The sequence below is a fragment of the Syngnathus typhle genome, linkage group LG1, assembly GCF_033458585.1.
Source record: "Syngnathus typhle isolate RoL2023-S1 ecotype Sweden linkage group LG1, RoL_Styp_1.0, whole genome shotgun sequence".
Lineage (NCBI taxonomy): Eukaryota > Metazoa > Chordata > Actinopteri > Syngnathiformes > Syngnathidae > Syngnathus > Syngnathus typhle.
The window spans coordinates 23,353,340-23,368,385 of record NC_083738.1 but is presented as its reverse complement, the minus strand read 5'-3'; the positions used below and the strand labels follow the sequence as shown (position 1 = coordinate 23,368,385).

The 15,046-nt window shown below is 55.4% G+C and overlaps 1 protein-coding gene across 1 annotated transcript; it reads right to left on the bottom strand.

The window, feature by feature from the left end:
- Positions 1 to 8,507: 8,507 nt before the first annotated feature.
- On the bottom strand, positions 8,508 to 10,679 carry LOC133155376 (uncharacterized). Its single transcript, XM_061280673.1, has 7 exons — positions 10,645 to 10,679; positions 10,280 to 10,401; positions 9,756 to 9,815; positions 9,509 to 9,683; positions 9,262 to 9,423; positions 9,014 to 9,111; positions 8,508 to 8,542 (listed from the first exon to the last, which is right to left on the bottom strand). Exons 1-7 carry the CDS (start codon positions 10,677 to 10,679, stop codon positions 8,508 to 8,510), a joined length of 687 nt encoding a protein of 228 aa, XP_061136657.1.
- Positions 10,680 to 15,046: the final 4,367 nt, after the last annotated feature.

The following is a 15,046-nucleotide window of genomic DNA, read 5'->3' as shown; positions in this document are numbered from 1 at the left end:
TCCAAGAACTGGCAAAGCTTTCCATTGAACCCACTGGTACAAAGGCATTTGCTTCCATCAAATATTCCTCCGTTTTGGCATTGAAGGACCTCTGATGTTGTTGGAGTCAATGTTGTGGGATCTGATGAAGGCTCAAAAGGTGTTGGTGATGGTGATCCTGGACTGGTTGCTGAAGGCTCTGGTGTTGCCGCACTGGCTGGGCCAGTGGTATGGACCTGCTCGGTAGTGGCCGGACTGGCTGGGCCCGTGGTCTGGACCTGCTCGGGTGTGGCCGGACTGGCTGGGCCCGTGGTCTGGACCTGCTCGGGTGTGGCCGGACTGGCTGGGCCCGTGGTCTGGACCTGCTCGGTAGTGGCCGGACTGGCTGGGCCCGTGGTCTGGACCTGTTCGGTAGTGGCCGGACTGGCTGGGCCCGTGGTCTGGACCTGCTCGGGTGTGGCCGGACTGGCTGGGCCCGTGGTCTGGACCTGCTCGGGTGTGGCCGGACTGGCTGGGCCCGTGGTCTGGACCTGCTCGGTTGTGGCCGGACTGCCTGGGCCAGTGGTCTGGACCTGCTCGGGAGTGGCCGGACTGGCTGGGCCCGTGGTCTGGACCTGCTCGGGTGTGGCCGGACTGGCTGGGCCCGTGGTCTGGACCTGCTCGGTTGTGGCCGGACTACCTGGGCCCGTGGTCAGGACCTGCTCGGGTGTGGCCGGACTGGCTGGGCCCGTGGTCTGGACCTGCTCGGGTGTGGCCGGACTGGCTGGGCCCGTGGTCTGGACCTGCTCGGGTGTGGCCGGACTGCCTGGGCCCGTGGTCTGGACCTGCTCGGGAGTGGCCGGACTGGCTGGGCCCGTGGTCTGGACCTGCTCGGGTGTGGCCGGACTGGCTGGGCCCGTGGTCTGGACCTGCTCGGGTGTGGCCGGACTGGCTGGGCCCGTGGTCTGGACCTGCTCGGTTGTGGCCGGACTGGCTGGGCCCGTGGTCTGGACCTGCTCGGTAGTGGCCGGACTGGCTGGGCCAGTGGTCTGGACCTGCTCGGTAGTGGCCGGACTGGCTGGGCCAGTGGTCTGGACCTGCTCGGTAGTGGCCGGACTGGCTGGGCCAGTGGTCTGGACCTGCTCGGGTGTGGCCGGACTGGCTGGGCCCGTGGTCTGGACCTGCTCGGGTGTGGCCGGACTGGCTGGGCCCGTGGTCTGGACCTGCTCGGGTGTGGCCGGACTGGCTGGGCCCGTGGTCTGGACCTGCTCGGGTGTGGCCGGACTGGCTGGGCCCGTGGTCTGGACCTGCTCGGGTGTGGCCGGACTGGCTGGGCCCGTGGTCTGGACCTGCTCGGGTGTGGCCGGACTGGCTGGGCCCGTGGTCTGGACCTGCTCGGGTGTGGCCGGACTGGCTGGGCCCGTGGTCTGGACCTGCTCGGGTGTGGCCGGACTGGCTGGGCCCGTGGTCTGGACCTGCTCGGTAGTGGCCGGACTGGCTGGGCCCGTGGTCTGGACCTGCTCGGGTGTGGCCGGACTGGCTGGGCCCGTGGTCTGGACCTGCTCGGGTGTGGCCGGACTGGCTGGGCCCGTGGTCTGGACCTGCTCGGGTGTGGCCGGACTGGCTGGGCCCGTGGTCTGGACCTGCTCGGGTGTGGCCGGACTGGCTGGGCCCGTGGTCTGGACCTGCTCGGGTGTGGCCGGACTGGCTGGGCCCGTGGTCTGGACCTGCTCGGGTGTGGCCGGACTGGCTGGGCCCGTGGTCTGGACCTGCTCGGGTGTGGCCGGACTGGCTGGGCCCGTGGTCTGGACCTGCTCGGGTGTGGCCGGACTGGCTGGGCCCGTGGTCTGGACCTGCTCGGGTGTGGCCGGACTGGCTGGGCCCGTGGTCTGGACCTGCTCGGGTGTGGCCGGACTGGCTGGGCCCGTGGTCTGGACCTGCTCGGGTGTGGCCGGACTGGCTGGGCCCGTGGTCTGGACCTGCTCGGGTGTGGCCGGACTGGCTGGGCCCGTGGTCTGGACCTGCTCGGGTGTGGCCGGACTGGCTGGGCCCGTGGTCTGGACCTGCTCGGGTGTGGCCGGACTGGCTGGGCCCGTGGTCTGGACCTGCTCGGGTGTGGCCGGACTGGCTGGGCCCGTGGTCTGGACCTGCTCGGGTGTGGCCGGACTGGCTGGGCCCGTGGTCTGGACCTGCTCGGGTGTGGCCGGACTGCCTGGGCCCGTGGTCTGGACCTGCTCGGGTGTGGCCGGACTGGCTGGGCCCGTGGTCTGGACCTGCTCGGGTGTGGCCGGACTGGCTGGGCCCGTGGTCTGGACCTGCTCGGGTGTGGCCGGACTGCCTGGGCCCGTGGTCTGGACCTGCTCGGGTGTGGCCGGACTGCCTGGGCCCGTGGTCTGGACCTGCTCGGGTGTGGCCGGACTGCCTGGGCCCGTGGTCTGGACCTGCTCGGGTGTGGCCGGACTGCCTGGGCCCGTGGTCTGGACCTGCTCGGGTGTGGCCGGACTGCCTGGGCCCGTGGTCTGGACCTGCTCGGGTGTGGCCGGACTGCCTGGGCCCGTGGTCTGGACCTGCTCGGGTGTGGCCGGACTGGCTGGGCCCGTGGTCTGGACCTGCTCGGGTGTGGCCGGACTGGCTGGGCCCGTGGTCTGGACCTGCTCGGGTGTGGCCGGACCGGCCGGGCCCGTGGTCTGGACCTGCTCGGTTGTGGCCGGACCGGCCGGGCCCGTGGTCTGGACCTGCTCGGTTGTGGCCGGACCGGCCGGGCCCGTGGTCTGGACCTGCTCGGTTGTGGCCGGACCGGCCGGGCCCGTGGTCTGGACCTGCTCGGGTGTGGCCGGACCGGCCGGGCCCGTGGTCTGGACCTGCTCGGGTGTGGCCGGACCGGCCGGGCCCGTGGTCTGTACCTGCTCGGGTGTGGCCGGACCGGCCGGGCCCGTGGTCTGGACCTGCTCGGGTGTGGCCGGACCGGCCGGGCCCGTGGTCTGGACCTGCTCGGGTGTGGCCGGACCGGCCGGGCCCGTGGTCTGGACCTGTTCGGTAGTGGCCGGACCGGCCGGGCCCGTGGTCTGGACCTGTTCGGTAGTGGCCGGACCGGCCGGGCCCGTGGTCTGGACCTGCTCGGTCGTGGCCGGACCGGCCGGGCCCGTGGTCTGGACCTGCTCGGTTATGGCCGGATTGCTTGTCTCTGGTGTCACTGTACTGTCTGAAATTTGAGATTCTAGGACATTGAAGGGGTCTGTAGGATGAGGAAATGGAAGTCAACATATTATTTAGGAAGTGAGCAGTCGTATTAATTGAGTTTTGTATTCATGAATCAAAGCATTGATACATTTGCCACACAACAGAGGCTTCCTGTTTCTTCCAGTATCTTCGTATTACAGTATACCAGGAAATGCAGCAGTGTCACTTTATGGGGGAAGCTTTACAAATGTAAAGCTTCTTAGTATGACGCTTTATTGGCAATGAGCAAGAATCTCCTTTCTAAATTTTTAAACATACACAAGAGCAGTACATAATTTTCCAAAAGACAATCTTAGTGTGTTTTTGTCCATTTTTAACCGATGTATGTAGACCAGGGGTGTCAAACTCTTTTTTTTGTCGCGGGCCGCATCGTAATCATAGTTTCCCTCTGAGGGCCGTTATGGTTGTCAACGTCTTCTATATACGGTGTAGGCTACAAAACAAATTGATCAAGTTTTGAAATCAGAGACTCGTAAAAACTGTTCAAATATTTTAATAAGACAAATGGTAATAATGGCTATTTTTTTTAAAGTGAAAACAATTGGTCATTTTAGTAATGATGCAAAGTCTATGCAAATATCTGTCTTTGCGGGCCACATGACATGATATGGCGGGCTGTATCCAGACCCCGGGCCTTGAGTTTGACACATTTGATGGAGACAATTTCTGTTGTTGGATTTGTATGGAATGTCATAGCGTTCAAGAGGATTGGGTATAACGGCAGAATATTGGTTTGAACGTTCATATTAATATATATAATTGATTGCTAATCGTATACCGCCCCCAAACAAAAAGAGCTGTTTCAAGTTCTCTTTACTGTTATTATGAAAATGCACAGGACGAGATGTAATACAGCCCTCAACAACCTTTTACTTGATTACGTCGGACGGCCAACTAGAAATTAACAGAGAACAAGTATGACCTCAAGCTTACCATTGGCAGAAGACAGGCCCACAAGTAGCGCAGCTACAATCACGATAGAGAGCGACGCCATGAGCGTTACTTCACATCACGGTCGACGCTGATGAATGGCACAATGTGAGCTGCGTGGACTTTGGCAAGATGTCTCACAACCCTCTCCACCCACACTCAAAGTGTGGAAAAACCTCTGTCACCGATAAGAAGATAAAGCCAAACATATGTGCCGTATCGCCACGCCGTTGCACTCTGCCCTCTTACACCTGGAGACTCTGGCGGCATTTTATGACAAGTGATAAAAAAACAAACAAAAGCTAGCCTTTGCTTTCCGATGCGTCATTGCCAACGTTATGCCTGCTGTAATGTACTGATCGGATTTCTCAAGCGGAACATGTTGGTTGAGGCCCTGTCCAATAAGGAAGTCAGATTGGTTCCAGTCATATTGGACTTTTTGTTGTTAAATGAGTGAGTTTTGTTTGGGAGCTTAAGATCAGGGGATGCTTTGAGATTACCGTTTTTTTCCATGTATAATGCGCAAAATTTAACTAATTTATCGTCCTAAAATCCGGGGTGCGCATTATACATGGGTACAATTTTTTAAAATTTTTATTATTATTATTATTTTTTTTATTATTATTTTTTTTTAAAATTAAATCATGTTACAACAATTTTTGAAGAAAATCTTGTCACGGATGGAGTGTGGAAAGGAGCAGGGCGACCAAGTGCAGCTTGGACCAGGGTTCATTGGAGGAACTCAAAACACAGACTTGGTAAACTAACATAACTCTAACAAAACCAACAACAGGACTGACCGACAAAGACGTGGAACAAAAAGACAGGGTGACATTACCAAAGACAGGAACAGAAACCTGTGTTATTGTCAAATATTGTTTGGTTTTTAATCTCCATCGCGGACTGGACGTCATATGGAGGCAGTATCACTGCGCATGCGCACTATGGATCCGATGCGAATAGTCCTCTTCTCTTCTTGACTGACAATGAATGTGATAGTTTAATACAGCGGTGTCCAAACTGCGGGCCAACTGCAGCCCGCGGTGCAGTTTTTATTGGCCCGCAGCAAATTCTGAAAACATAATTGAATATGGCCCGCACAAGAAGCTTGAGCTCACTTGTCAGTTTCAACTCTAGATGGAGCCCGCCACACAAATGAAATCAAGCGAAGCGTTTGACGTCCCATTAGCAAGCCCCCCCCCCCCCCGAAGAGAAGCATCAATTCATTTGACGGATGACTCATCAAGTCAGTCGACTGGCCGTTTGCTAGACGCCAACAACAATATTGTCACCATCGTGTGATGATGGACGCTCCAATTGGTACGTGGGCCAATTGTGGAGACTAATTCATAATTGCAGTCGTGTTTAATGCAGCAAAGAATGCCAAACATTGATTGGTGCATACGAACGGTTGGTTAATTTAAACAAAATAACACGTGATGTGTAAATACAATAGAATTTAAAGACAATCATTACCATAATTTTCGGACTATAAGTCGCACCGGAGTATAAGTCGCACCAGCCATAAAATGCCCAAAAAAGTGAAAAAAAACATATATATATTAGGGGTGTAACGATTCATCGATACACATCGATTAATCGATATAATGCTCTCCGATTTATTGGCATCGATGCTAAACGTAAACATCGATTTATATCGCCGTGTTTGACCTCGGAAATTAGACGCAACTATTTTGAAATCCAGTTCATTGTTGCTTGCTTCCTCTTTCCGGGAGCAGTGAGCGGCGTGTTGTGTTGTGAGCAGAGCAGGCACGTGAAAGGGGAGTCGACAATTAGTACGCGGCTCCAGGGCTGGTGCTATGGCTAGCAGGGCTGTGGACTCGGTTGGATTTTTGCTCCGAGTCCGAGTCCGGCCTCTTGACCATGAGTCCGAGTCCGGCTGTCCATTTTTTCTGTTAATTCATGTGACTACTTAGTCTTATTTAAAGTCTAAATAATTACAACAGTTTTGTGATGGCTTTGTCTTTATTAAACATATAAACAAATACAATAAACAGATACTTTCAAGTTTTAATCATTAATTACACCATTATAGCTCAGACATTTATCTATACACAAATAATTAGTGACGACCCCTTATTTGGAAAGCGAAAAACCCATGTCGTACGGCGTCAGCACTATGTTGTTTTCAATAAAAACATGAAGAACTCCCGTTTGCGTCAGTCAATTTTAATTTTTATAAAGGATTATTCTCATTTGATGCCATCCGCGTTCTGCCATTGAAGCGGGGTGCATTCAAAGACCAGTCGTACAGACGGAACACTCATTCACTTCACCAAAACGCAACAATATAATTACGTGAGCTCTTTGCATAAACCTCGATGCAAAGAAACTCCTCTTTTTGGCTACAGGCTACAAGGAGTATATATTACAAAGGAGACTTTATACTTAATTGTGATCATCATTCATCCATCCATCCATTTTATTTTATTACTCGTATTTTCAAAGCAAATTAATATTGTTGCATTTATTAATTTGCTTTAACATGACAGCGCAATATAATTAAAAGCTGACACGATAGCAATGTCAAACGTGTTCATTTCAGAAAAAGCCACACACGTTTTGTGATCAAATCTTTCATAACGAGAATGATTTGAGTGAATTGATTTTACAATTTTTATTCCCCCTCCCCACCATCTGTCACTTTGCTTGGGACAAAAGGAGCCTTCAGAACTGAAATTTCTTCTCAATTATTCATTCAAATCAATTCACTCAAATCATTCTCGTTATGAAAGATTTGATCACAAAACGTTTCCGTCTGTACGACTGGTCTTTGAATGCACCCCGCTTCAATGGCAGAACGCGGATGAATTTAAACACATCAAATGAGAATAATCCTTTATAAAAATTAAAATTGACTGACGCAAACGTGAGTTCTTCATGTTTTTATTGAAAACAACATAGTGCTGACGCCGTACGACATCGTTTTTTTGCTATAATTCGGTATAATTCGAGGTAGTCCACCCTCACCCAAAGTTAAGGTTTCATGGGAATATTATTGTCATAATTGTCTGGACCATATATGATAATTGTTTAATGGTAGTCATTGATAGATCTTGAAGATGTCAAGTTATAGGTGCATAAGACTATGTTGTTCATGCATATAGCACGTTCATTGTAAGAGGGGAAGAGATGTTGTGTATTTTGGACTAACTCAAATTCCGTAGTAGAAAAAACTCGGAAGTGGGAGGGGCATTCTGTTGTTGTGGTACGCCCTGTGAACGCACTGTGAGTAAGGAATAAAGCAGTTATCATTCACGTCGTTGTCTGACCTATTTTTGCTATCTAAGAACCTGGAAAATAGTAAGGATATAACATATATCACGGGTCATTACGACGAGTTTGGTGAAGTTTTTACTGCTTCTTCCAACTCCTACCGCGCTGACTGTAACCTGACACTCTCTGGCTGCGTCTTGCCTCTTTTTTTTATTGTCGGACTCGGTGGACTCGGTCAAAATCAGCACTGAGTCTGAGTCCGGCAAAAATGACCGAGTCCGACCGAGTCCGAGTCCCCGAGTCCGATCCGAGTCCACAGCCCTGCTTTGTATACTACAATACTCTTGTAATTTCCTAAATAAAGAGTTTGCAGTACCTTGTTGATTTTCCGTATGAATTGTTATAAATCAGGATATTGTTCTATATTTTTTATTTAAAAAAAATATAATATCGATCGTAGAGCACTATATCGCGATGTATCGGATATGAATCACAGCAGGCTTTAAGATATCGGCAAATATCATATCGAGGTTCTTTGTATCGATATATCGTATCGTGACAAAACCCGCGATTTACACCCCTAATATGTATATAAGTCGCTCCTGAGTATAAGTCGCCCCCCCCCCCCACCCAAACTATGAAAAAAACCGCAACTTATAGTCCGAAAATTACGGTAATTTCTCACGACATTATAAGAAAAGCGATTCAATAAATTAACTCCCGAAGATGAAAAGCATTGTTGCTCCCGATGGCTCGTTAAGGTGCTTGTTATTGAAAGGACGCCGGTGGCGGTCAGATGTCCCACGACGACCTGATCTGCGGCCTGTGGATCCTCATCTGCTAGACGAGCGCAGAACGCAGCAACGTCTCACAAGCAGTCACGGACATGCAGACAAACGGACGGAAAATTCCTCTGACTGACCACCTGATCGGAGGGGGGGAATCCGTTGTGCTGAATCGAGGCGTCATACCCGCGGGCCGCTCCGTCCAGCCTGTACATGCTCACGGCCGGGCTGGACCGGCCCGACTGTCTGTAGTCGGTGTGCTGGCGAGTATGCGGCGACCGCAGTGGCGCGTCGTAATGGAACGACGGGTTCAGGTGTCCTGAAAAAATGCAAGCTCATGTTATTTTTATTTCGCTTTCAGTCTAGAACCGCAATGTGACACAACGTGCCAACTGGAAGACACGCAGCATCAGTAAGAGTAGTGGTCCCCAACCACCGGGCCGCGGACCGGTCCGTGTGTCACTTGGTACCGGGCCGCCAAGCCGCACAGAAAGAAAAAAAAACGGGATTTTTTTAATTGACGATCAATTAATTCAGGTCAAGACGCTCGTCCCGGTCACGTGACATGTAGCCCCCCCCCCCCCCCCCCCCAGTCGAGCCCGTGACGTCACCCCGGTCGAGACCGTGAAGCTAGCAAAAATTAGCAAGAGACATAGATTACGACTTCTAAGTAAAGGAAAGCTGTGTTTAAAAGAACATTTCTGGAGTCCTACTTAAAATATGGGTTTATCGCTACAGGCTAGCTAACAAGGCAATGAAGCCTTCAAAACTGCTTCGGCACAAGGCAAACCTTTGGAATTTTTCTGAAAGAGTCATTGAGATGAAATGCTATGCTAAGGTTAAAATGGAAATGACTTTCTTACCGGCATTTAACGTGCCTGTCGAAGGTTTATCAGATCGGGACCACTCAAATTCGTCGTTCAGCCATTTGTTCACCAGCTTCTTTTTCACGTCTTTTTTCCTGGAAGGTGGTAATTAACACAATTTTTAGTCAATTTGAAGTCCAGAATAACGTGCGGAAACTAGAGTGCAATTTGTGAATAAATTGTGTGAAAGTTGCTGATGATTGACACACAAATATTACCAGTGTAGTAGTTTTGGCCCACCTTACCTCATTTGCTCTTTTCTGTTGATGACCACGTATGCGATCAAGCCTGACACGGTGGCCACGAGGAAAGCCAGGGTGACCACCAAACCGGCGTAGAAGGCCACACGTTTGATAGGCAGCCCACAGTCAGAGCCTAAGTACCACGTGGCGTCCAAAGCCTTACATCTGAAAACATGCAACTGAGATTAGAGTAACAGTATTATGCAAGCGTCGACAATGAAGGCAAACGAAAGGCTCCAACAGGACTGACTCGCAAACGGCGCCGACATCCCTGAAAACCCTGCACGCGCCACCGTTGTAGCAGGTGAGCTTGTCGAGGTCATAGTTGGCGTGGCATCGAGTGACGCACACCAGGGAATTGTTGTGGTTCACCGCCCTGTAGTGCCGGGCCAGGTCCGGATCCTTCACGTATGACATACAAAAGGCTGCAAGGAGATGACGAGGGAAGAGTCGATCATTGCATCACACTCGCTCGCCATTGACTGAAATATACTTACTTTCCGGATCCACTTGAGTCCCAACTACAGTCGGTTGCGTTGTCACGTTGAAGGGACAATCTGAAAATGGAAGTGTTTATATGACTCAGTGCGTCATTTGTCCAAGATTTGTCCGCTTCATTCCTCCAGTATAAATTCACAACAGAACTTATGTGGAGACACGTTCGGGTTCGAGAGACCCGAACCATCTTCAGAATCATTTGAATAGCGAGTGCAGGACGAATAAGAAATAATAGTTCTTGTCGGTAAACTGCAAACGTTACCAAGTGACCCAACTGGTTGATTTGTTTCACTTTGTACCCAAAAGGCCTTTATGAGTGAAAGTCTAAAATCGTTTTGGAGTTCCTCTACCGATATCTGTGGTGGGTGTGTCGCCTAGGACTTGGTTCCCTGAAGTTTGTTGTGGTTGCTAGGTGTGGTGAAGAAGCTTTGTGAGTTAAATCATCTTCAACAACCAGCACAAGTCCCAGGGGTCTCCAACTCAAATACTCTGACTGTACCTCGTACACAGTGTTGCAGCCCACCTGTTGTGCACGTAACAAGATTTGCCAAAGTCCCATTGACAGCATTCACTTGCGTCTCGTATTGGCTCTCAAAGTCGCCGTTGTTTGGAATAAACAAAACCACATCGTGGCTGACGTTGATGCTGAAACGCAACGCAAGGCAGAAAACATTTCAACACGATTGGACAACAGTCTTGAATTTGAGGAAGGCTTTCTTTACCGACAATGCGGAATGTATAATGCATGACATCTAGTGGGAAGAGATTGTTTGTCATGTTTAGCGTTGGTAGTATTGTTGTTAGAGTCCGTATGACCATGCAGGAAGTGGAAAATGGCAACTAAGTTGTTTTTGTTGTGTGTGACGTGTTTTTCCGTTGTCCAATTACCCTTGTGGTCTTTGTGTGACTCTGCCGGCGGTCATGGCATCAACAGCTAGTCTGCGCTGCAATAAAGATAATAAGATGGAGTATTGTTCTTATCTACAAAAGTCGACGTGATATCCAAAGTGTAAGTCGGTTGATTGGTTTTACCTGGTCAACACCAGAGGACGAACGTCTCAGCAAACCTGGCAAAGCCGCCGGGCTGAGAAAAACAAATCACAAAGATTTAGACATTGGCCTGGCCACAGGACAAGAATACAATTTGCGTGGACCACAATTACCTCACTTTGGTTACCACTACTCTCTCAAAGTTTAATAGATTAGAGCTTCTGTAAAAGTCTCCCATCTGAAAGAGTAACAGTGGAGTTAACAGTCATCACAAATGATGGAACTATTGAAGCAAAATTGTTTCTTTAGAATTCACTGGCTAAAGCGCTGACTGCTGCAGCTTCACTTTGTGTTGAAACTTTGCTCTTGGCTCAAATGTTTTCTCAACATGATCTCAGACAAGCAAAACTCAGTCGTTGTGGAACATTACAAACTGAACAAGTAGTCAAATTGTGACTCCAAAGCACATCTCATCATCATGTCAAGCAAAAAAACAAACAAACAAACATGTTCACCTTTTTCTCAAAGTCTTTAACAAAGACTAGGGACTCCGTCGAGCTCAAATTGTCGTAATTGGGATTATATTCCTCGTCGATTACCACTTGGATTTTCACCAACTGCTCAATGTTTTCTACGGTACACAAAACGCAATTAGGGCAAACCATAGTAGCAGACGGCAAGCATGTTGTTGACGGGTTAGCACATACCGATCTCCACACTTTCCTCCAAGAACTGGCAAAGCTTTCCATTGAACCCACTGGTACAAAGGCATTTGCTTCCATCAAATATTCCTCCGTTTTGGCATTGAAGGACCTCTGATGTTGTTGGAGTCAATGTTGTGGGATCTGATGAAGGCTCAAAAGGTGTTGGTGATGGTGATCCTGGACTGGTTGCTGAAGGCTCTGGTGTTGCCGCGCTGGCTGGGCCAGTGGTATGGACCTGCTCGGTAGTGGCCGCGCTGGCTGGGCCAGTGGTATGGACCTGCTCGGTAGTGGCCGCGCTGGCTGGGCCCGTGGTCTGGACCTGCTCGGTAGTGGCCGCGCTTGCTGGGCCCGTGGTCTGGACCTGCTCGGTAGTGGCCGGACTGGCGGGGCCCGTGGTCTGGACCTGCTCGGTAGTGGCCGGACTGGCGGGGCCCGTGGTCTGGACCTGCTCGGTAGTGGCCGGACTGGCGGGGCCCGTGGTCTGCTCGGTAGTGGCCGGACTGGCTGGGCCCGTGGTCTGGACCTGCTCGGTTGTGGCCGGGCCGGCTGGGCCCGTGGTCTGGACCTGCTCGGTAGTGGCCGGGCCGGCTGGGCCCGTGGTCTGGACCTGCTCGGTAGTGGCCGGACCGGCCGGGCCGGTGGTCTGGACCTGCTCGGTTGTGGCCGGGCTGGCCGGGCCCGTGGTCTGGACCTGCTCGGTAGTGGCCGGGCTGGCCGGGCCCGTGGTGTGGACCTGCTCGGTTGTGGCCGGACTGGGGGGGCCCGTGGTCTGGACCTGCTCGGTAGTGGCCGGTAGGCCCGTGGTCTGGACCTGCTCGGTTGTGGCCGGACTGGCCGGGCCCGTGGTCTGGACCTGCTCGGTTGTGGCCGGACTGGCCGGGCCCGTGGTCTGGACCTGCTCGGTTGTGGCCGGACTGGCCGGGCCCGTGGTCTGGACCTGCTCGGTTGTGGCCAGACTGGCCGGGCCCGTGGTCTGGACCTGCTCGGTAGTGGCTGGACTGGCAGGGCCCGTGGTCTGGACCTGCTCGGTAGTGGCCGGACTGGCTGGGCCCGTGGTCTGGATATGCTCGGTAGTGGCCGGACTGGCTGGACCCGTGGTCTGGACTTGCTCGGTTGTGGCCGGACTGGGGGGGCCCGTGGTCTGGACCTGCTCGGTTGTGGCCGGACTGGCCGGGCCCGTGGTCTGGACCTGCTCGGTAGTGGCCGGACTGGCCGGGCCCGTGGTCTGGACCTGCTCGGTCGTGGCCGGACTGGCCGGGCCCGTGGTCTGGACCTGCTCGGTAGTGGCCGGACTGGCCGGGCCCGTGGTCTGGACCTTCTCGGTAGTGGCCGGACTGGAAGGGCCCGTGGTCTGGACCTGGTCAGTAGTGGCCGGACTGGCTGGGCCCGTGGTCTGGACCTGCTCGGTAGTGGCCGGACTGGCTGGGCCCGTGGTCTGGACCTGCTCGGAAGTGGCCGGACTGGCCGGGCCCGTGGTCTGGACCTGCTCGGTTGTGGCCGGACTGGCCGGGCCCGTGGTCTGGACCTGCTCGGTAGTGGCCGGACTGGCCGGGCCCGTGGTCTGGACCTGCTCGGTAGTGGCCGGACTGGAAGGGCCCGTGGTCTGGACCTGGTCAGTAGTGGCCGGACTTGCTGGGCCCGTGGTCTGGATCTGCTCAGTTGTGGCAGGACTGGCCGGGCCCGTGGTTTGTACCTGCTCGGTTGTGGCCGGACTGGCCGGGCCCGTTGTCTGGACCTGCTCGGTTGTGGCCGGACTGGCCGGGCCCGTGGTCTGGACCTGCTCGGGTGTGGCCGGACTGGCCGGGCCCGTGGTCTGGACTTGTCCGGTTGTTGCCGGGCTGGCCGGGCCCGTGGTCTGGACCTGCTCGGTTGTGGCCGGATTGGCCGGGCCCGTGGTCTGGACCTGCTCGGTTGTGGCCGGACTGGCTGAGCCCGTGGTCTGGACCTGCTCTGTTGTGGCCGGACTGGGGGGGCCCGTGGTCTGGACCTGCTCGGTTGTGGCCGGACTGGCCGGGCTTGTGGTCTGGACCTGCTCGGTTGTGGCCGGACTGGCTGGGCCTGTGGTCTGGACCTGCTCGGTAGTGGCCGGACCAGCTGGGCCCGTGGTTTGGACCTGCTCAGTAGTGGCCGGACTGGCCGGGCCCGTGGTGTGGACCTGCTCGGTAGTGGCCGGACTGGCCGGGCCCGTGGTCTGGACCTGCTTGGTAGTGGCCGGACTGGCTGGGCCCGTGGTCTGGACCTGCTCGGTAGTGGCGGGACTGGCTGGGCCCGTGGTCTGGACCTGCTCGGGTGTGGCCGGACTGGCCGGGCCCGTGGTCTGGACCTGTTCGGTTGTGGCCGGACTGGCCGGGCCCGTTGTCTGGACCTGCTCGGTTGTGGCCGGACTGGGGGGGCCCGTGGTCTGGACCTGCTCGGTTGTGGCCGGACTGGCTGGGCCTGTGGTCTGGACCTGCTCGGTAGTGGCCGGACTCGCCGGGCCCGTGGTCTGGACCTGCTCGGTTGTGGCCGGACTGGCCGGGCCCGTGGTCCGGACCTGCTCGGTAGTGGCCGGACTGGCCGGGCCCGTGGTCTGGACCTGCTCGGTTGTGGCCGGACTGGCCGGGCCCGTGGTCTGGACCTGCTCGGTTGTGGCCGGGCTGGCCGGGCCCGTGGTGTGGACCTGCTCGGTTGTGGCCGGACTGGGGGGGCCTGTGGTCTGGACCTGCTCGGTAGTGGCCGGTGGGCCCGTGGTCTGGACCTGCTCGGTTGTGGCCGGACTGGCCCGGCCCGTTGTCTGGACCTGCTCTGTTGTGGCCGGACTGGCCGGGCCCGTGGTCTGGACCTGCTCGGTTGTGGCCGGGCTGGCCGGGCCCGTGGTCTGGACCTGCTCGGTAGTGGCCGGGCTGGCCGGGCCCGTGGTCTGGACCTGCTCGGTAGTGGCCGGGCTGGCCGGGCCCGTGGTGTGGACCTGCTCGGTTGTGGCCGGACTGGCCGGGCCCGTGGTCTGGACCTGCTCGGTTGTTGCCGGACTGGCCGGGCCCGTGGTCTGGACCTGCTCGGTAGTGGCCGGACTGGCCGGGCCCGTGATCTGGACCTGCTCGGTTGTGGCCGGACTGGCCGGGCCCGTGGTCTGGACCTGCTCGGTTGCTGCAGGGCTGGCCGGGCCCGTGGTCTGGACCTGCTCGGTAGTGGCCGGACTGGGGGGGCCCGTGGTCTGGATCTGCTCGGTTGTGGCCGGACTGGCCGGGCCCGTCGTCTGGACCTGCTCGGTTGTTGCCGGACTGGCCGGGCCCGTGGTCTGGACCTGCTCGGTTGTGGCCGGACTGGCCGGCCCCGTGGTCTGGACCTGCTCGGTTGTGGCCGGGCTGGCCGGGCCCGTGGTCTGGACCTGCACGGTAGTGGCCGGGCTGGCCGGGCCCGTGGTGTGGACCTGCTCGGTTGTGGCCGGACTGGGGGGGCCCGTGGTCTGGACTTGCTCGGTTGTGGCCGGACTGGCCGGGCCCGTGGTCTGGACCTGCTCGGTTGTGGCCGGACTGGCTGAGCCCGTGGTCTGGACCTGCTCGGTTGTGGCCGGACTGGCCGGGCCCGTGGTCTGGACCTGCTCGGTAGTGGCCGGA